At 42.1% G+C, this 23,437-nt stretch overlaps 1 protein-coding gene across 2 annotated transcripts in view; it reads left to right on the forward strand.

Annotated features, from left to right (window-relative positions):
• Positions 1-23,437, forward strand: part of LNX2 (ligand of numb-protein X 2) — a 132,632-nt gene that overhangs the window by 106,590 nt on the left and 2,605 nt on the right. For both annotated transcript variants that reach the window (XM_083169865.1, XM_083169864.1), the window contains 2 exons: positions 2,365-2,593; positions 22,461-22,619. In XM_083169865.1, coding sequence (XP_083025991.1) covers positions 2,365-2,593; positions 22,461-22,619 — 388 coding nt within the window. The remainder of the gene's footprint in view (positions 1-2,364; positions 2,594-22,460; positions 22,620-23,437) is intronic.

Below are 23,437 nucleotides of genomic sequence, written 5' to 3' on the forward strand. Positions count from 1 at the left end.
TCCTCCCTTATCACTGCTCCATACACCTACCCCTCTATCCCTCCTGGAGAGGGTTATTTTGGAAAGTATGTAGTAGCAGAGGTCAGAACCAAGTCCTTGGATGGAATCGTCTCTGCTATTATGATGCCTAACAATGTTTTTTAATGATAAAATAATTTGTAAAAATAATCTTCAAAAGTAGAGACGGGATTCACAGTTTCTGGAGCTGAAATAGTAAAACAGTATTTACACATAAATTAAAGATTTAAAATGATGTGCAGTGTCCTATTAGCTGCGGTTATTTCCATGGCTAACTAACTGACTCTCCCGGGGTTTGTTGGAATTTTGCAGGCAAAACCAAATCGTAGATAAATGTGCACTTTTCACAGAAAAAGGAAACATTTTTGTCTGCAAAAAAACGGTATAATTGAATAGGGGGGGAATTGTTGGGAATGTAAAAAAAAAAATCATGAAAAACAGAATAAACCATTTTCAGGACTAATCGGATACCCCTCATAATGTGAATTGTTGGCAAAACTAACATTATTGAATAAGCCACAGTGTATTCATTTTTCTTTTAATTGATTAGATCAAGGAAGCCGTAATATTAATATTGAGTATTTATATAGGTGTTTTGATTTGTTAGAATTTGGATTAGAATTGTTGTAATGGCCGGTATTCTATTACAGGTTGAGTATCACTTATCCGAAATGCACTGGACTGGAGCATTTCGGATAGGGGATTTTTCCAGATTTCGGAATATCTTTTGTTTTTTTTTCATTCTCACCTGGTCCTCAGGTGTCCCATGGCAACCTCCACGTTCATCTTTTGAGGCATCCCCAATCCAACAATGCATGGCATGGGTGCACTGGTGATGTCATGATATCCTTGGGACTGGGAATGCCTCTGAAGTAAACAATACACACTGAAAAAATATTGTTCATTGACATCATTGGATCCCTGGGTGTGGTATGGCAGTCCGAGAGGGAGGACCCCAACGGTCAGTATCCCGACGTTGGAATCCCGACTGCCAGTGCTCCGACAGGGGGGAGAGTAAAATGAAGCCCCTTGCATTCTCGCTGTGCTCGCCACAGATTCTATTCTCCCTCTATGGGGGTTGTGGAACCCCTCAAGGGAGAATAGCCTCTGTGGGTCGGGATACCCCCTGTCAGGATTCTGACGTTGGGATGCTGACTGTCGGGATCCCCCCTGTCGGGCAGTCATCCGGCACCCCGGATCCCCATCCGTACATGCAGTTGTTGACGATATAATACGGCATGTACAGACAATGGAGGACTTCAATACCAACCCATGGGAGCACCCAGCGTTATCAATATTGAGCAAAAACACTGGATAATATGAACTATATACCATTAACAATATATCATCAACTATATATTGTCTAGTTCTGGGGCTGCCAACCCTAGTCCTCGAGAGCTACCAACAGTGCATGTTTTGCAGATCTCCTCACAGAATCACAAGTGAGCTAACTAGCTCCATCTGTGGATCTTTTAAAATGTGTCAGTGATTAATGAGTGCAGCTGTGCAGCAGCTAGGTTGTCTGGAAAATGTGAACTGTTGGTAGCTCTCGAGGGCTAGGGTTGGCTACCACTGGTCTAGTGTGTATGGGACTTTATACAATAGCTAGCTTTGTGTACTGTTTGAAATCACGTTTATGCTCTTTTGTTTCTAAATTTATTTAGGCATTTGTATAAGTATAATAATTTTTTTAGATTATATTTATTAATGTATTTGTCTCACCTCTGTGGCAAATGATGTAGACGCCACCAGTAGTTTCTAGTTTTTATTTAAATAGGATATGTCTTTAATGCCCTATGCTGTATCTTCCACTTTTAGTGGTCTATTTACTAAACATTGGAGGGAGATACAGCCATTCAGCCCCTAACAGTTATTTTTTAAACACAGCCTGGGACATGGCAGAGCTGATTGGCTTGTACTTTATCTTCATCCAGTTAGTAGGTAGTTTAGAACATTTAAGGCCTTATTGTAGTTCACTCTTTCTGACAAAATCCTTCTTAGATGGACAAAACCATGTGCACTGCAGGTGGGGCAGATGTTACTTGTGCAGATATAATTAGATTTAGGTGGGGTTTTACTTCAAAATGAGATCTATATTGCAGTTTAAAAATAAAGCAGCCAGTATTTACCTTGCACAGAAACAAAATAACTCACCCAAATCTAATTCTCTCTGCACATTTTACATCTGCCCCCCCTGCAGTGCACATGGTTCTGTCCATCTAAGAAGGATTTTGTCAGAAAGAGTGAACTAGAATAAGGCCCTTAGTTATGTGTACAGTGCGGATGTAGGTACATGGTAGAGGAAACTATTTGCATATACTAATGTTTTGCCTATATTTATTCCAGGGGACGTTCTGCTCAGTATAAATGGCATCGACCTGACTAACCTGAGTCACAGTGAAGCAGTGGCCATGCTGAAAGCCAGTGCGGCCTCCTCAGTCATTGCTCTGAAAGCCCTGGAGGTGGAGGTTCTGGAAGAGCAGACACAAGTCAATGAAGAAATGAGCACAATCAATGAAAACGAGTATGATGCCAGCTGGTCTCCATCCTGGGTCATGTGGCTGGGACTTCCCAGGTACGTAGTGGCATTCTCATTGCAGGCAGTCACTCTCTCCTCACAGGAAGATTGCTCTTAGCCTTTCTATTGGTCTGTCCTGGTTGTATTTAACGAGACTATAACATTCCAAAACTAAAGGTCAAATCTGCCATGTAGGAATGTAAAAGCATGCATGGTACGCCAGGCAATGTTTGCCGCACCACATCGCCTTCCCCCTCTTCGTCATTGCCAGGCTCCTAACTTGTACCTCCAGGCCATTAACGAATTCTGCCAGTAATTATGATTCAAGACACATTTGATTCTTCACTGGCAGCAATGAATATAGTCAGGGCAGGGGCAAATGCAGGATTTTCAGAAGGGGGTTTCCAGAGGGGCGGAGCAAAGCACGGATATGGACACCCAGTATATGCCGGGTCAGTTAAAGTATTATAGATAGACCAAATGTATATAAATAATAATAATAAAAAAAAATATATATATATACACATACATACATACATACATACATACATACAGGGGTGTAAACAGCAGTATAGACCCCTGGGCATAGCAATGTATTGGGGCCCCTACCAATCCTCCAGCGGTAGGGGTGGGGGAAGCTTTGATGTCCCGCGGGTGGTAGGGGGTATTATATCAACCGCTCAGCATGTAGGGCCTGGATCAGTAATTTCCACTAATTACCCCTTTACTGCACAGATGGTGGGAGATGAGGTGGGAGAAGGGGACATTGGGCTGAATGAAGGGGCCCTGATACATACAGTAACTTCCAAGGTAGAGGATGTTTAATACGCAGAGGAGGGGTGTATAGTGGAGTGGGCTTATTATTCATAATTTTCTGGTGGGAGGACAGCTTGCTTGACTGCAGATATCTCCAGTTCCCGGAAATAGATTTCTTAGATTATAATGGAATTAAAAACTAGAGAATCCCACCTACTAAATGCTACTGGGGACTAGGGGATCAGAGTTCAGGAGGCAGAGCAATCTGCCAACGAGTATATAAAACTACATACCAGGTGTGTGGAGCTGGAGCAGTAACCAGCTGCTGGAAGGCTGATATCTCTGGTTATGGGAACAGTAGAGACAAGCTACTAGTGTCCTTCAAAGGGGGAGAGTCCCAGCTTTTGGAATATACCTTCATAAAATTTCTAAGTCGGACGGGACCTGAAATATCTGACTGGGAAAAACAATTAACAGGCTTGGATGGGGACCACTGCTTTGAAGTCAGATATCTCCGGTTCCCAAGGGCGGATTTTTACAATTCTTGTACCCATGAAAAGAGGGGACCCTCAGCTTTCAGCTGAGTTCCCTTGGACTCCTGGGGGGGGGGTTCTGGGTACTCAGAAACCCCCCTGTGTGCGCTACTGCAGGGATGTCCTAGTGCGGCTTCTTGTGCCACAGAAGGCACACATATATCCTCTGCCACAGTAGGTGGTGCATATCCAGGCTTGGCAAAAACCAATGCTATGCATGCAACCTGGTGTGTGAACGCAGACCACTATCAAGCTCTGCTGGGAAGGGCAGGGCAGTGCGCCCCCTCCCCTTGTGCCTAAGCCAGGCATGTCCAAACTATGGCCCTCCAGCTGTTGTGAAACTACAAGTCCCATCATGCCTTGCCACAGTTTTGCTATGAGGGAATGGTAAAACTTTGGCAAGACATGCTGGGATGTGTAGTTTCACAACAGCTGGAGGGCCACAGTTTGGACATGCCTGGCCTAAGCACATTTTAGTCCACCACCGTCTTGCTTAAAAAAACATGCCCAGAACCTTGTCCCTTTCTCTCTCTTTTTCCCATTAACGCCCATATCTGTTATATTAGATATCAACATATTTCTTGATTACCTTATCTGATTAGCAATGATAATCTCTGCATATATTTGTCCTCATTCTCTATGGACATAATGGGATGATTCAATTGTTTATCGCACACTAGCTAAAGTGATGGAATATCGGGGAGAGAGTGATATATATATATTTTTTTTTAATTGCGCTGATCGCTCCCAGAGAGTTTGTTGAGAGAGGATTTTGAGTGTCCTTTTGTACGTATCTGCAAAAATTTTGTCCCCTATTTCTTTATCATTAGTGGTTTATTTTTAATATTTTAGTATTTATGTATTTTGAAAGAAAGTGGTGCAACCCTGCTCTGGTACAGGATCTGGTTAAGTGAAAAAGAAAAAGATAGAGAATTTTCGGGTGCACTCAGAGGATATTTCTGCGATAGGTCCAACTGATAGTTTCCACTTACTTAAAATTTAACTTTTATTATTATTTATTAAAAAAGAGAGGTGTACTGATTCCACCTTCTTAATAAGATAATAGTAAGATGTGCAATATAGCCAAGAAAAAGTGATTAAAAACTCCAATGTGGGTGCTGTAATGAATGATTTGCACGTATTATGTGTATAGGTTATTGCTCTGTTGTTTATAGGAAAATCACTTTATTATGCTATTGCATATTTTGAATATATTTCCCCCAGGGCCGTCTTAACACCAGTTTGGGCCCCTGGCCAAAGCAATGCACTGGGGCCCTTACCCATTCTCCCCTCCTAGGGGTGGGGGGTGGTATCAGCAGCAGCTTTGATGTCCCACGGGTGGCAGGGGGTGCTTTATCTTCCATTCAACATGAAGGACCTGGAGCAGTAACTTCTGCTAATTACTCCATTACTGCACAGGTGGTGGGAGGGAGAACACTAACGTGTGGAAGGGGGCACTGAGCTGAATGAAGGGTCCCTTGTAAATGACTTCCAGTGAGGTAGGGGGTGTTTTATACGCAGGGGAGGGTTGGATAATGGAGTGGGCTTAATAATCGTCATTTTCCGGTGGAAGGGCAGCTTGTTTGACTGCAGATATCGCCATTATCTGGAAATAGATTTCTTAGCCTTCAATAGTATAAAAACCTAGAGTCACAACTTTCAGGAGGTGCTGGGGACTTGGGGATCAGAGATCAGGACTGAGCCAGAGCAATCCATTGACAAAAATATAAAACTCAGAAAAAACTCTAAGTAAGACAGAACCTGAGAAATATGACTGGGAATTGCAATTGACAGGTCGGATGTGGACTGCTGCTTTGAAGTTGGATATCTCCAGTTCCCCAGGGCCGATTTTCAAAATTCTGGTATCCCTGGAAAAAGGGGATCCTCAGCTATATGAGGGCCCTTATACACCTGGGGCCCCTGGGCAAGTGCCCATTAAGCCAATACGAAAAGACGGCCCTGATTTCCCCTGTATTTTCAGGTGTGACTATCTTTTTACTGTCAGCGAGTTTATTATAAGATACGGTCATTTGGTCGACAGTCATTAGGTCGACACCATTAGGTCAACATGGGAAAAGGTCGACATGGGTCTAGGTCGACATAGGAAAGTGACGTGGTTCTAGGTTGAAAGGTCATTAGTTCGACAGGTCGTAAGTTCGACAGGTCATTAGTTCGACATTGTCTAGGTCGGCAGTCAAAAGGTCGACATGGGGTTTTTCACTGCTTTTTTGAGCCGACATGTGCCGACAGGCGGTATTTCATGCCCTACCAATCACTAGGGCGTGGCGGGAGAATAAAATAGTGTGCATAAGGAGCGATGCGAGGGGATGCAGTGCACTCTAAACTGTGTCCATGTCGACTGTGTTGACATTCAGGTAAAAAAACAGTGAAACACCCCATGTCGACCTTTTGACTGGCGACCTAAACATTGTCACACTAATGACCTGTCGAACTAATGACCTTTCGACATAGACCCATGTCGACCTTTTCCCATGTCGAACTAATGACTGTCGACCATCATGCTGTAGACCAAATGATCCCAACCCGTTTATTATTGCAGCTTGGTTGTCCAATAGAAAAGTTTTTACTTTGTAAATGGAATGTTGCTGTTTTATACAAGCGTCAGTGTTGTTTATTCAAATACATTGTATCCAAGTTCTACGTCTACTAGTTTAGTACACTTCTTCCTTGCAGGGAAGTGAGTCTTGTAGTTAAATATAGAGGGTGTATTTAACCTGTTTTATGCCACACTGCAGGGAAATTAAGTTCTGCTGTTGCCTACATTGGGTTTCGCAGACCGTAGACTTCATTGCCTGCATGGGGATTTCTGTGTGTTATTTTTATAGTGATTCCTATACCTCTTGGGTAGCTATGTCCCTAGTCAGCTCCTACTGTTAATTCTTATAGTTCGTGGAGAATTCACTGTGTGTTGCCTCTCCTAGTATCAAACATATTTCGGTACTTGTGTAGTTTCACGGCGCCACCCGATACCGCATGCGATTTGATGTGCGATGCGATTTAGTACCTGTTCATACCCCCACTATCCACTACGGCATGGAGTTGATTTTATATAGTGTGGCGAGCCTGAAGCGTGGCGAGAGGACACGGATTACTTGACATGTATTAACTGAGCCCGAAGCAGCCGTGGAATACATGTCAAGTAATCCGTGTCTCCTCGCGGGGCTTGCTACGCTCACCATGCTTCGGACACGGTGGCTCGCTGTGCTCGCCACACTATAGAAAATCAACTCCATGCCGTAGTGGATAGTGGGGGTATGAACAGGTACTAAACCGCATCGCACATCAAATCGCATGCTCCAAGCAGTGCCTCCTCCATCAGTGTGAACGAGAACCGGGTCGCTCAGCCCGATTAACCCGTTCACACTGCACAGCAACGAATTGGTTAGAAGTTGAACCCTGCTTTTTTACCGGTTCCTAATTCCGGGTTGATGCCTGTTTGCTGGACCCGGTAAGCCCTTTCAGATCGCACCTTTTACCGGGTTGAACCAGCAACAAACGAGCATGAACCCAGTAATTAGGTGCGATCTGCAAGGGGTATTAGGTGCAAGTGAAGAAACACTCCAAAACCAGAGGAGGTTTCTCCCTGTACCCAGCCCATTTGGCATGCTAAAATCGAGGCCTAAAGACTACATAGTGTCTGGCACCGAGAATCTTTTCAATCAAAAAGATTTATTTCTTCTATTCCCAATTCGGTATCTCAGCTACTTGCTCATTGTTATTTCAGCTTTGTGATGATTCTGCAGTTTATAAATGTATTTTTGCTATGTAGTTACTTTAGTTTCGGTTTAATTATTGCATAACAAGAGGCTGTCAGGCCGGAGCTGTTGCCTGGAATGTGCCTACCAGTGTCTGCCTGCAGCAAAGTGGTCCTGCACTACTCTGCCATTAGTAGAATTGATTGCATGAAATGCTGAGCGCTAAACTTGCTGCATAGGCAGGAATATTTTATTCTACTTCAAAACCTCTTTTTTTTTTTCTTTCTATTTTTACTTTCCATTTACTTCTCCCAGAAAATGTATATTAATGCAGCGTTACATTACACTGAGCAAAGTGTTTTAGTCCCCGCATCTGTGGTTTATTCCACAGTTTAAGGCAATATGGTAATGTGGAAAACCGTAAAATACTTTTCACATGTCATTTATTTATTTCTTTGTTTTCACTGATGCGTGTATTTCTTACACCGTGCACTTACACTAGTGCACTCAGCCAAACCGCTCTAGGGTCGCGGCTTCATGCAAATGTGTTCCCGGGACATTTACAGGATCGTGCATCAAGAAGAGAATTCCCATACTGGAAAAAGTATAATGAATTATTTATTTACAGTTTTTTTGGTACTCTTTACCTAGAACGGCGCCCACGATGTCCATCGCGGTCATCGGGGGTAAAAAATCGCGGTCATCGCCTGCACTAAAAAAACGGGTGCGACGCGATGCCCGCGATTTTCCCATAGGGATCAATGTTAAAAGTGTGATTGGACGCGATTTTAGTGTTAAATGCCTCAATGCCCGCGATTTTTCCATAGGAAACAATGTTAAATGGGCCACAGAGCCCTAATAGTCCCCCTGAAGTCTTAAATGGCCCCCACAATTTTTAACGCCACCCCACGATGAACGTGAACCTGAAGCGTGGCGAGCGCAGCGAGCCCGCGAGGGGCGGCGGTACGCGTCCTCCGACCTTTTCATACCCCCACTATCCACGTCGGCGTGGAGTTGAGAATAGAATAGTGTGGCGAGCGCAGTAAGAAAGTCCATTTATTCATGTCGCACGCAATCAATAAGAGAATGTCCAGATTTATAATCAATGAATATTATTTATAAGTGTAAGCAGATGAAACTGTATCATGGATTATAAATATAACAATACAGGTATTATAATTAATAACGATTATTACTCCAGCATCCTTAAATAAAGCTAACCTCAGTGATATATATACATGTGTATGTGAATACCGTGCGGGAGGCGTGGCTATACAGTAGCATGAACGAACTCGATTGTCGGCCATTTTGGCCAGAACACATGTTGGTCTGCCGCATGGCATTCCGCCATCTTAGATTCCTCCACATGGCACACAAAGGAACCTTAACAATCATGGCAATCAAACATAAACTGACTGTACTTTCATAATTTCTATCCACAACATTTACTCCAAATTACCTCTAACCTGCATCATGCGATACTCACAATCCTGAATATAACTTGCACATTCATCAAACACACTAAACCTGTAGCATACACAATTTAAATATCATTAAGCTACAATGTACTTCTCTGAACAGAGCAGTTAAATGGCACTATACACTTCAAGGCCTAGCTATATCATAATCACATCACATGCCATTACACACACCATCCGAGCATCATGCTAACAACACTTGTTAAATATAAGTTGGTTTTATCCGCCAGTTTATCTAGATATTCTCACTGGATATTACACAAAGCATTCACACTCTTCAATACAAAGAGTCCATACATGCTCACGCATAGCCTTACACATGCGTTCAAATACATGCGTCCCTTTGAGCAAACACACTCACTTGCATACAAAGAGTCCATACAATATACTACAAAACTCCTTTACAACCACACTAGGACACACATGGGCCAGTCCAAACACCAATGTTAACCGTTTACCTACACAAAGGACACACTGCAGGCCGGGGCCTGAGCACATGTCTACAATTGATTCTAGGCCTCATTCTGCTTACATAGTAATAGCATCCACCATGCTCAAATCAGTTTAATCACTACAGCTTATCCTTTCAAATACCAATCTATATGTTTATCCATAATCTACCAACCGCTGCTATATGTAGCTATTGTGAAACACAATACAATCCATGATGATAGCACATGGCTGAGCACATGGCACACAGCCGATAGGCCTACACTTTATGGTCTAACAATCTTTCATGATACAGGGTTGTAAATCTCAATCTAACCAGTAAAACAATATCCTATCTTAACAGATCAAAACATCACTTTTGCTACTCATACTCCTAGAATACATCTTTCCTATATCTCACACGTAGCTCTCTGCATCATAATACTCCTAAACATCCAGTCCATTAATCATATCCTAGTCCTGGCGCACAATTCAGTTTGATGATACATATTTACTTATCACGTCCAAATCCATATGTAATGGAAGGAACCTCCCGGCGAGGCCAGACCCATCCTCTCTGCGTCGAGTTCGAACCACAACTGCCTGTGTGCTTTTCTCTTGCTTTCCAAGAGAACTCTCGGGGGAGGGGAGAATCCATTCATTCACATTTGTTTACGGTATCCTGTGACTGGCTCAGGTGAATCCCTTTGTCTTTCCAGAGACCATTCATCACACTCTATCAATAGCCTATAGACACGCCCCTCTGTTACTGTACCTTAATCTAGTGTGAACTTATAATTTGTTATAACATATGAGTGTAACATGATATAGAATTCTAATAACTGTCATCTGACAGCTAATATAATTTTGATCATTTAGAGACCAAACTTGGCATATATGGGATAAAATGTGTAACTTGATATGCAATATTTCCTGGCCTATGGGATAAAAGATTATGTATCTCTGACTATATTAATGTTATGGGCATGGTTAAAATTATAATTATGGAAATTATATGCTGGGAAAAATTAGGCATTGACAGTCGTCCCTTTGACAGTATATAAAACTGTCACATTAAAATTAATAATGCATAATTTCCGCATTAATTTTCATAATTCATAAAATGTCAATATTTTTCATAAAAATATTTTTTCATTGATAAAAAATTTTTTTTTAAAAGGTGGAACTTATGTGTATATGTAAAAAGAAGGGGATGTATCATTTTTGCGCAATGGCTTAATCCTAGATTAATAATAAATGGGGGAGTGCATTTACTTAACGCCGGCATGTCCAGACCATGACCTCACAATAGTTGTAGGGCCACAGCCCAGACACACACGACTGAATGATACATTTGGGGAGTGTATGTGTAGCTGTTTAGGTGGGTGTAGTGTTCCTGCATAGGTGTTGTGTTACCTACCGCAGGATGTACAGGGGTGAACACTTTCATATGTCCTACAAAGGATGCTGGGAAAACATGGATGAACAACATAACAAAAAAACAATTTAACAGAGTATTATAAAGATTTCCTGAAAGAGTGGAGAACAGTAATTTCTCCTAGTGCAGTTAGTGGATGAAAAACCTGGCTAGACCTCCCAGGATAAAAACCGTCTAACGCACTTTTGGGTCATTCCTAGTGTCTCTTGACATTAAAACTAAGGGCTAAAAAGTCTCTAGTGGGTCTTCTGCTCATCACGACGTGGGGTCGTCTAGGGGTCATCATTCTCTTGGTCGGCTTGTGTATTTCGTCGGCTCTTGGGGCTTTCTAGCTGGGTTCCTGCCCAGTCATCTGTCGGTATCCAAGTCGTCATCTCGAGGACCATCATCTGTCTACGGCTGGGCTCGTCTCTCCTCCATTGCATCTGTAGGAAAAAGAAGTATCAATATTTTTGCATTTTCACCTATTTTCCCGACCATTCTTGGCTTCTTGTATTCCATCCGATCCACTTGTAGACTTCCGATAGTTCTGTCGTCGACTTGTTTCCCCGCAGAGACATAAACAGAAAGAACTTCCCAAGCGTTAAAAAAAACATCCCGCCTCCCACATCTGCGAAGCTTCTACACTCTAGAGTGCTATAGTTTAACCCTCGCCTTACTGTCTTTTGACACTAGGTGGCGCTCTAATTTATTTATGGGTATTTCTATCCTGTACTACCACACCTCTTTCAATTTAACCTCTATACCACTCCATATATTACAAATACAGTTGTCTGAGCCAAATAATCTGCGTTCTTCTTCGGAAAAATGTGACTAGAGGAAATCTGAGATATTCAGCTTCCGTTCCAATATTCAATTTCTCATTTTCCTCTTCTCTGTCCAATCACTAGGGACTATCAGTTACTTGACGTCTGGACCTAACACTATCAATATCTTGAGATTTTTAAATCTCATTTAAAAACACTGTAATATATCTCGTTGTCTAGGGGATGAAACTTTTTAAAGTGTTAGGTCCATACGCTCTCCATGCAATTAGGAGCAATAGGGGTTTCCAAATCCAATGCGTCACATTTGACCGGGTCCAATCACAGCTCTTTCCGGCTTAACTAAACAACAAACAGAAAAACAAATCTTTAGACACCTTACATGACATATGTCTGATTCTGCGAACCATCAAAACAAACAATGACAATCAAAAAAACAAAAGAGAATACGTATAGACTACCTTCCATTTCTCCTTACTTGATTCCTAAGAACCTGGACTGACAATTACATCACATACAAGTCACCACTAGGTGGCTATTAACTTTTAACCACTTTCCGATATCTATGTGTTTACATACATATGTGTCATGGGAACTATATGTCATGTAATGAACAAGCATGTTTCAAAAACAAATTTCCCAATACGTCATCCCTGGTACCAAGGGCGGATCGTATGCAGTACTCCTTTGAATAGAACATGTTATCTTGTTCTCTACCTTTCCTCGTGTTCTATACCTGTATGTCTTACCATAGTCTAAACCTTCATGTGTTCGCTGTAATCTTATATTCTACGCTTAAATCTTTAATCTACTTGCTAAAAAGGGGAGAAAGAAAGTTTAGGAGTCTTGCTAGCTACCGTTCTTCATTTGTGCGACATCTCTGCTTCTCTATACCTACAGCAGTTATTAACCTGGGGATGTAATTAATTTCAAATACAATTTGGCATTCTCAATTTATCTTGTTACCTTAATACTTATTACCTGAGTCAGTGTGAAACCAGTATACCTACTTCTCCAGCTGTGTCAATTTGGCATCGACCGTACCGTCTCTTACCACTTGGGAAAAACAGCATCCTCTCTGGCTGTTTGACTCCGCCTTACATTTGACTTCTCTCGTCTCGGAGATGACAGCGGTCTGGAATATTACGTCAACACTTACTAATCCTTAACAAGGAGTTGACACAGGGTATAGGTTAGTCAGTTTCACAATTTCATCAGACACTTTAGAATAACTGGTCCCATTATATACGAATGGGGGGGGGTATTGCTATTCCGCATTAACAGTCTAATTGCACTTGTACCATCACTTTTCCTATTGCCTCTTCCTATACCACAGTTTTAAACAAACACTATGCCTTTTCTTACCTCGCGTTGATGAGAGCAGACATATTTTTCAATTCTTATTGTGTAATTCATCCGGTTCGAAACTGCCAGTACCTGGAAATTCTACTATCTATATCTTGTGGTGAGTTACTGCATTACTCACCTGTATGTCTATCTGACATCTCCATCCCTAAATATCACGTTATCACTGCGTGACCCGTTATTACCCATAATTACAGGAATAAACGTTCACAGCTAGTAGATACCGGTGGGTTATTACTTGTCTGAGAGCTCCCCAACCACTCACTTCTCCACAAAATGGCACTATTCCGCAATCAAGCGTGAAGCCCGCTATGCGAGGTAATGTACTCAATCGCCAAGTCTTTCAACTAGCAGCGAACTTCTAGTCAACTTGCAAGGCGCGGCCTATTTTTCCAGGGCACAACAAACTTGTTTTCCTGTACACCCAAAAACCGGAGGAGCTCAGCGGAATTCGAAGTTCCGATTTTCGCTCCTATACCCTTCCGGTAGACCAAAATAGGTAGGTCCACGGAAGGGGCAGTAAAAATGGGTACGTCGACTCGTACGTCGTCGCGTACCCCCGTGTGTCCTATTTCAACACACAATCCTTAGCGCTAAGGGCAATCCTTTCACCACCCAGGAATTTCCACATCTGGGTACCATTCACTTAACTTTACTATCTATATTTCTGTACAGAAACATCCCATGGTTGGCAGCTCTTCTACCGGATGTCACACGAGTGTTCCCTTGACTATCAATGGGAATTTAATCAATACTATTTGAATTTCTTGAATTTTGATCAATAATAAAAGAATCCTGTTTGTCACTCAACAGGAGTCTTACTCAATATATCTGAATTGTAATTATCACTACCCATCATTGGGCATTTACCTGTACAGCGTACCTAGGCAATCACACGCGCCAGCACATGTGTCCATCACGCAAACAGTGTCTCACTGAGCGGCAGACGATGACACCCATGTGTCCGAGTCCCGCCTTCTTTTGCATACTTCGCAAACATATTTGCACTTCTACTTAACTTAACTATTCAAGAAATCCAAACAGCACACTCTTTCTATAACATTTGTGGTTAGCAAGGATATGGCACTATGAATTTAACACCTCTTACAATACTGTAGATATCTCACATTCACAGGGGAAAACAAATGCAATTTGACTCTTAACAGGTACGTACAAACTCCACACAGTACAATACCTCTTACCAGTTTTCATCCACCTATGCATTTGGGGTAACACATCACAACAGAAAAAAAAGAAATATTCTGTCTATTGAGCCTATTCAAAACTACAGTTGCTGCTGGGAGAGTATAAATGAACCATCCCTATTCAAATTCTACCTTTGGCTATGGTTGTAAATCTATTGTCTCAACACCTTAATTTACATCTAAATACCCTCTGGCTGGCCCTTTTAAAGTTAAGGAATCTTTCTTTGCTGTGTTGTTATATTTAGGGGAAATCTGTCTTTTAGTCTGGAATAAAAAGAGAAAAATGTTATATATCATATTTGGTAACAATTAGTTTCAGTTTCAGGTTTAATACTTTAGAGTAACATTCAAATTTCATACTGCTTGGAATTTGTTGATTTTAACTGTACCTGATTTTTCTATTGACTGGTATTTTATCTCTCTCTACTTTTATCTTTCTAAAGTTAAAATACTTATGACTCAATCCTATCAATTATGGGAATGAAAGTTTACCATTAAACACTCTTAGCACTGTACACTTTAACACTGGCAATGCTTTCCACCTTGCCTACTATTCTCATTACCATATGTTGAAAGGTATACTAAAATAAAATAAATTTATTTAGTAGAAATAGCATTTTTACCCAGAGTTCTTTGCAACATACAACTATACAATGGCTTTCTCAGGTTGAGATGGTCTGCAGTAAAATACCTGCAATTTATGGCTATACATTATTCCCTTATAATCCGCTTCTGCGGCAATTATAAAAGATGTGCATTTATTTAAAATTTGCACTGCTTATAAAACAATTCAAATTTTGCTAGAACAATTCAACCTGAATCAGCCCTTGCCAATCATATCTGACTATTATTTAAAAGATAAACATCAAAAGGAGATACCATCACATGAGAGAAAACAAATTATTATAACATATATACTTATAGAATTGCATCTTGGTATTTAAATATAAATAAATGTTTTTCCTTTTGTCCCAAAGTTCAAATTAGAGCTTTGTAATACTACAGATCCAACACAGGCCCCTAACCGGCAGTAATATGGAAACACACAAAACGCACCAGAAAAAAATAAAAAAACCTTTTTCTTCTTTTCTGGCAGATGATCCCACACCTGCCGATATTTGCAAACCTGCGCATATCCGCACATCGTCAAATGCTTAATCCCGAGGACTGAGCCCCCATCTAAGAAAGTCCATTTATTTATATATGCAAAGTCTATCTAATTTATTCATGTCGCACGCAATCAATAAGAGAATGTCCAGATTTATAATCAATGAATATTATTTATAAGTGTAAGCAGATGAAACTGTATCATGGATTATAAATATAACAATACAGGTATTATAATTAATAACGATTATTACTCCAGCATCCTTAAATAAAGCTAATCTCAGTGATATATATACATGTGTATGTGAATACCGTGCGGGAGGCGTGGCTATACAGTAGCATGAACGAACTCGATTGTCGGCCATTTTGGCCAGAACACATGTTGGTCTGCCGCATGGCATTCCGCCATCTTAGATTCCTCCACATGGCACACAAAGGAACCTTAACAATCATGGCAATCAAACATAAACTGACTGTACTTTCATAATTTCTATCCACAACATTTACTCCAAATTACCTCTAACCTGCATCATGCGATACTCACAATCCTGAATATAACTTGCACATTCATCAAACACACTAAACCTGTAGCATACACAATTTAAATATCATTAAGCTACAATGTACTTCTCTGAACAGAGCAGTTAAATGGCACTATACACTTCAAGGCCTAGCTATATCATAATCACATCACATGCCATTACACACACCATCCGAGCATCATGCTAACAACACTTGTTAAATATAAGTTGGTTTTATCCGCCAGTTTATCTAGATATTCTCACTGGATATTACACAAAGCATTCACACTCTTCAATACAAAGAGTCCATACATGCTCACGCATAGCCTTACACATGCGTTCAAATACATGCGTCCCTTTGAGCAAACACACTCACTTGCATACAAAGAGTCCATACAATATACTACAAAACTCCTTTACAACCACACTAGGACACACATGGGCCAGTCCAAACACCAATGTTAACCGTTTACCTACACAAAGGACACACTGCAGGCCGGGGCCTGAGCACATGTCTACAATTGATTCTAGGCCTCATTCTGCTTACATAGTAATAGCATCCACCATGCTCAAATCAGTTTAATCACTACAGCTTATCCTTTCAAATACCAATCTATATGTTTATCCATAATCTACCAACCGCTGCTATATGTAGCTATTGTGAAACACAATACAATCCATGATGATAGCACATGGCTGAGCACATGGCACACAGCCGATAGGCCTACACTTTATGGTCTAACAATCTTTCATGATACAGGGTTGTAAATCTCAATCTAACCAGTAAAACAATATCCTATCTTAACAGATCAAAACATCACTTTTGCTACTCATACTCCTAGAATACATCTTTCCTATATCTCACACGTAGCTCTCTGCATCATAATACTCCTAAACATCCAGTCCATTAATCATATCCTAGTCCTGGCGCACAATTCAGTTTGATGATACATATTTACTTATCACGTCCAAATCCATATGTAATGGAAGGAACCTCCCGGCGAGGCCAGACCCATCCTCTCTGCGTCGAGTTCGAACCACAACTGCCTGTGTGCTTTTCTCTTGCTTTCCAAGAGAACTCTCGGGGGAGGGGAGAATCCATTCATTCACATTTGTTTACGGTATCCTGTGACTGGCTCAGGTGAATCCCTTTGTCTTTCCAGAGACCATTCATCACACTCTATCAATAGCCTATAGACACGCCCCTCTGTTACTGTACCTTAATCTAGTGTGAACTTATAATTTGTTATAACATATGAGTGTAACATGATATAGAATTCTAATAACTGTCATCTGACAGCTAATATAATTCTGATCATTTAGAGACCAAACTTGGCATATATGGGATAAAATGTGTAACTTGATATGCAATATTTCCTGGCCTATGGGATAAAAGATTATGTATCTCTGACTATATTAATGTTATGGGCATGGTTAAAATTATAATTATGGAAATTATATGCTGGGAAAAATTAGGCATTGACAGCAGCGAGCCACCGAGCCCGAAGCGTGGCGAGCCCCGCGAGGGGACGCGGATACCTGTGAAGCCCGCGAAGGGACGCGTTTACCTGTGAAGGTATCCGTGTCCGCTCGCCACGCTTCGGGCTCGGTGGCTCGCTGCGCTCGCCACACTATTCTATTCTCCACGCCGACGTGGATAGTGGGGGTATGAAAAGGTCGGAGGACGCGTAACGCCGCCCCTCGCGGGCTCGCTGCGCTCGCCACACTTCGGGTTGACGTTGATCGTGGGGTGGCGTTAACAATTGTGGGGGCCATTTCTGACTTTAGGGTGACTATTTGGGCTCTGTGGCCCATTTAACATTGTTTCCTATGGAAAAATTGCGGCCATTGAGCCATTGAACACTAAAATCACGTCCAATCACACTTTTAACATTGATCCCTATGGGAAATCGCGGGCATCGCATCGCACCCGTTTTTTAGTGCATGCGATGGTCGCGATGGGCGCCGTTCTAGGTAAAGAGTACCGTTTTTTTATATAGCGCAGCAGATTTCATTGCGCTTTACAATGGTAGACAGTGATAAAACAAACTGGGTAACAACAGACAGACTTGGAGGTAGGAGGGCCCTGCTGCAAGCTTACCATCTATAAGGCTATAGGAGGGAAACACAAGGACAGGCACCAGTAATAGCATAGCAGTCCCACCAAGTTACAAGTCCAGAAGGGAAGCTATATAATACATAAGTGCCTCAGAGGGTTATGCGTGTGGAACTTAACTATGATAGGCTTGCCTGAAGAGGTGAGTTTTTAGGGAACGCTTAAAAGTTTGGAGGCTAGTGGAGAGTCTTATTGTGCATGGAAGGGTATTCCATAGGGTGGGAGCAGCCTGATGAAAGTCCTGTAATAGTGAATGGGAGCTAGTGATCCGTGCAGCAGAGAGACACAGATCTTGTGCAGAGCGGAGAGGTCGAGATGTGAGATATTTAGTGATAAGTGAAGAGATATATGCTGGTGCAGTATGGGTAATAGCTTTATATGTGAGTAGAAGTATTTTATATTGAATACGGTAAAATACACTCTAATGAGCTAGGGGCTGATTCACAGATGGCGCAGTTAGCCTCATCGATGTGTCTTTGTATGCGGCGCATGTGCTCAAATATGCAAAAGACGCACAAGGCACCCACTGCCGGCTTCTATGATCACCTAGTATTGGAGCTTGGCCCTCAACCATCTGAGTGACCCTCAGGTTACACTGCATGTCCAGTTATACCACGCAGCTGGGTCCAGTGAAGCTGAAGTGACTCTGGGCTCAACATACCTTCAAAATGGGTGTAACACGCTGCCATTTTTAAAACGCTCCCAATTGACTCCAAACTGTCAATTAGGCTGCAGAATCCAGGGCACTGCCATGCAGTGCAGCGTGTGTGTATGCGCAGATCTCACACCACGTTAATATTGAGTTGAGTTTAGACCCAGAAGCGCACGCAAAGGGGGGGGGGGGGTTCTGAGTACCCAGGACCCCCCCCCACCAGGAGTCTAAGGGCCCTAGGCTTAAGGCTGAGGGTCCCCTCTTTCCATGGGTACAAGAATTTTAAAAATTGGCTCTTGGGAACCGGAGATATCTGACTTCAAAGCAGTGGTCCCCATCCAAGCTTGTTAATTGCTCTTCCCAGTCAGATATTTCAGGTTCTGTCTGGCTTAGAGTTTTTCTGAGGGTATATTTCAAAAGCTGGGACTATCCCCACAGACACTAGTAGCTTGTCTCTACTGTTCCCAGAACCAGAGATATCAGCCTTCCAGCAGCTGGTTACTGCTCCAGCTCCACACACCTGGTATGTAGTTTTATATACTCGTTGGCAGATTGCTCTGCCTCCTGAACTTTGATCCCCTAGTCCCCAATACCATTTGGTAGGTGGGATCCTCTAGTTTTTAATTCCATTAAAATCTAAGAAATCTATTTCTGGGAACTGGAGATATCTATAGTCAAGCAAGCTGTCCTCCCACCAGAAAATTATGAATAATAAGCCCACTCCACTATAAACCCCTCCTCTGCATACTTAACATCCTCTACCACCCTGGAAGTTATGTATCAGGGCCCCTTCATTCAGCCCAATGCCCCCTTCTCCCACCATCTGTTCAGTAAAGGGGTAATTAGTGGAAATTACTGATCCAGGCCATACATGCTGAGCGGTTGATATAATACCCCCTACCACCCTGGGGACATCAAAGCTTCCCCCACCCCTACCGCTGGAGGATCGGTAGGTGCCCCAATACATTGCTATGCCCAGGGGTCTACACTGCTGTTGACGCCCCTGTTTGTATATATATATATATATATATATATATATATATATATATATGATAGCACGATCTGTCCGGCAACTCCTGGGTGCAACCTGGGGCAACAGGGAATACCTGCCCGGGTGCTCGCTTGAGGGGTTAAGAAACCCTAATACAGAATATAGCAATGAAGACAGCGTCACTCCGGGACTTAAGTGAAAACAAAGAAACTTTACTGCATCACGTCTACGGCGTTTCGGGCATCGCCCGTCATCAGGACAGTTACTGTAACTGTCCTGATGACGGGCGATGCCCGAAACGCCGTAGACGTGATGCAGTAAAGTTTCTTTGTTTTCACTTAAGTCCCGGAGTGACGCTGTCTTCATTGCTATATTCTATATATATATATATGTATATATATATATATATTTCATTATTATTATTATTTATATACATTTGGTCTATCTATAATACTTTAACTGACCCGTCCATCTCCGTGCTTTGCTCTGCCCCTCTGGAAACCCCCTTATGAAAATCCTGCGTTTGCCACTGAGACCAGTTCTAATTAAGGCCAGGTACATACCTGCACAATGCAGGGCACGACAGCATGATGTAGGATGCCACACGGCATGGCAGTATACACAATATCTTCTGGTTGACCTACAGCGCGGCCGACTAAAACATACTGCTTTAACCGTATATTACATATTGGGCCAATATCATTTACCTCTGTACCTACCATTAGTCACTTATGCTGCAGCATGGATAACAGCCTTATAACCTGGACTGTTCGTGTGCCTTGTGGACCATTGTTGGGAAACATTGTTTTAGACCATAGACAGAAGAGAATAGAATATTAACCCAGGATTTATCAAACAGGGCTTTTAAAAACAGCCATAAAACCTGGAAAACCCACCAAAACAAATGAAGACAGTCTTGTTTGCTAAAACAGCAGGGAAATGAATTGACAAGCCACAATTGATTGATAGGAATATTCATCCAATTAATATAGAGGATTAAAATGCTGTTCACCAGAAATTACAAAAATGTAAAAAAACACACCACAAACACGCAATTCTACTACACACACACACAAAATACAGGAGACTCCACACCTAGCGATTTGCTGAGCGTTCTGAGCGATGCTCAGCACCCAGCGATGGGTCAGCCCTGTGTGCTGAGCGATCAGTCAGGGCCTGTGCTCTCCGGCGAGAACACTGGCCCAGCATGATGGATATTAATCGCCGGTTGATAGCTCCGCGCATCGCTATCACTATGCTAGGGGGCAGTACGGACGGTGTAATGGTTAGCATTACTGCCTCACAGCATTGAGGTCATGGGTTCGATACCCACCATGGCTCTAACTGTGCAGAGTTTGTATATTCTCCCCGTGCTTGCGTGGGTTTCCTCCGCGTACTCCGGTTTCCTCCCACAAATGGAGTGATGTAGGGGCATTTCCTAAGTGATCATTTGCTTAGAAAATGCCCCTAAATCTACGTGTGTAAAAAAGAACTTATGTAAAACACTCCTCAGAACACAAAACAAAACAACATACAGGTTTATTAGGTGACTTTATATCTTTCTCCTTTTAATTTCCTGCAAGTTTCTCCACTTAAAGCCCTATACTTTAGTGTGCCATGTCTGAGGGGCAAGTCACATCGGACTCCCCCAACAGCTTACAAGGAGTCCTTCCGTCTGATTTGGCCCTTGACGTGCCATTTTGACATGTATAGCATGATATAATAGAAAGGAAGAACCCCCAGGGAGTTGCCAGAGGAGTTCAAGGGAAATTGGATGCGATAAATCGACAGCAGCCGCGATGTGTACTGATGGCTGCGATTCTGATTCATCTTATGTGCAGGAGGTTCAATCTCAAGATCTGATTTGATGTGCACAAGGCCGCGCATCGGATCGGATCTGATGTCAAAATCATGTGATTTGGCCACTTTATACCCTTTTTTTCAGGATCGGGTGAAATTAGCCAAAATGGCATCAGTTCATGGGCACCTTTAAACTCCCCACAAACCCACAAAGTGAAACTAACCAGCTGTATGTTTATATGGTCTCGATGGAATGTTGTTTCTAAGCATATGAATGAAAAGAATAGAATGGCTTCTAATTCACAGTGATTTAAATATGAAATGCGTATTAATAGCTGTATCCATCAATATTTTAGACCAGTGTTCCCCATTCTTGGCTAGTAGATTTGAGTGGGGCTATAAAATGAATCCCGAAAATCGGGCGCAAGCCATCTCCTCTCCGGGCTCAAGCAGGCAAAACCAAATCTCTGAGAGCAGCCCCATTTTCATGTGAAAACGAGTCTGTGACCGTAAATAAAAACATACGTTTCACATAACCGCTGCTTAGTGAATGTAGCCCCACTCTGAATAAGTCCCCTGTGGTGTCCTTCTTATGATGCTTTAATTACCCAATAAGTCATATGTGCATAGATTTACCCTGATCTGCATCAATGCAAATAATAAAGTTGTGTACATCTGTATATAGGCCCTTATTCTGGTTCACTCGCAAAGGCAAATTCCTTCTCAAATAGACAAAACTATGTGCACTGCAGGTGGGGCAGATGTAACTTGTGCAGAGATAATATTATTTGGGTGAGGTTTTATTTCAAACTGAGATCTATATTGCAGGGTAAACATAAAGCAGTCAGTATTTACCCTGCACAGAAACAAAATAACTCACCCAAATCTAATTCTCCATGCACATGTTATATCTGCCCCCCCCCCCCCTGCAGTGCACATGGTTTTGTCCATTTGAGAAGGAATTTGCCTTTGCGAGTGAAGCAGAATAAGGGCCATATTCCGTCATAATAGCTTGCATCTAGCAATAAGAATAACTCCGATATCACTTTTTAGTTGCCTCCACAGTTGCCATGATGTCGTTCTGCGGAGAAGCAGTTTGGGGAGCTGGGGCTTCAGCATAGTCGGTGGCTACGAGGAGAACCACACAAACCAGCCGTTCTTTATTAAGACCATAGTACTCGGGACACCCGCTTACTATGATGGGAGACTAAAGTAAGTAAGGTCAAGCAGTGAATGCCTGTGTGCTGCTCTAGTAGTGCTGGGATTTCTCCTGCACTGATCTCGTACCATTCCTGGTTAGCTTAGATACAGATAAGAGACAAACCCCTTCCTATCACTATTAAACAAATCTCCAAAGTCCCACTAATCGGTTATTTACCCTGTAATAACAAAATGTTTTTGCCCCTTCAATTGCCCAATTCACAGTCGCACACTTGGCGGTAAATTTACTAAGATGGGAGTTCTATTGAAGATGGGAGTTCAGATTCTACTTCTTATTTATTTCACACCTTCTAGAAGATAATAGCTAGGGGTAAAATGACTACGATGTGAGTTCTATGTCAGATGGGATGTTGCTATGGGTTACCAGCCAGATTCCGTCTATTATCTTCTATAAGGTGCTGAATAAATTAGAAGTAGATTCTGAGTGTTGCCCATAGCAATATCCCATCTGAAGTAGACCTCCCATCTTAGCAACCAATCAGGTTGTGTGGAGTAAATTCACTATGGGCAACATCCCATCTATAATAGAACTCCCATCTTAGTTAATAAACTCCTTATGCCCCTTTCAGACCGCACATATTACCTGATATTTTGCCATTTTTTTACTGTTTAAAAACGGTAATATGTGCGGTCTGAAAGGTCTACAGTGAATTTACCGTTTCCAAAAAAAAACGTTTTTTTTGGAAATGGTAAAAAAGCAGGGTCCTACCCGTTTCAGACCCTTTTTTTTGCAGTCTGAACGGGTCTGAAATGGTATTTAGGACCCAGCCAATAGTGAGCACACGCTGGTCCCACTCTGTGCATATCTA

The sequence above is a fragment of the Crinia signifera genome, chromosome 2, assembly GCF_055691185.1.
Source record: "Crinia signifera chromosome 2, ASM5569118v1, whole genome shotgun sequence".
NCBI classification, from domain to species: domain Eukaryota; kingdom Metazoa; phylum Chordata; class Amphibia; order Anura; family Myobatrachidae; genus Crinia; species Crinia signifera.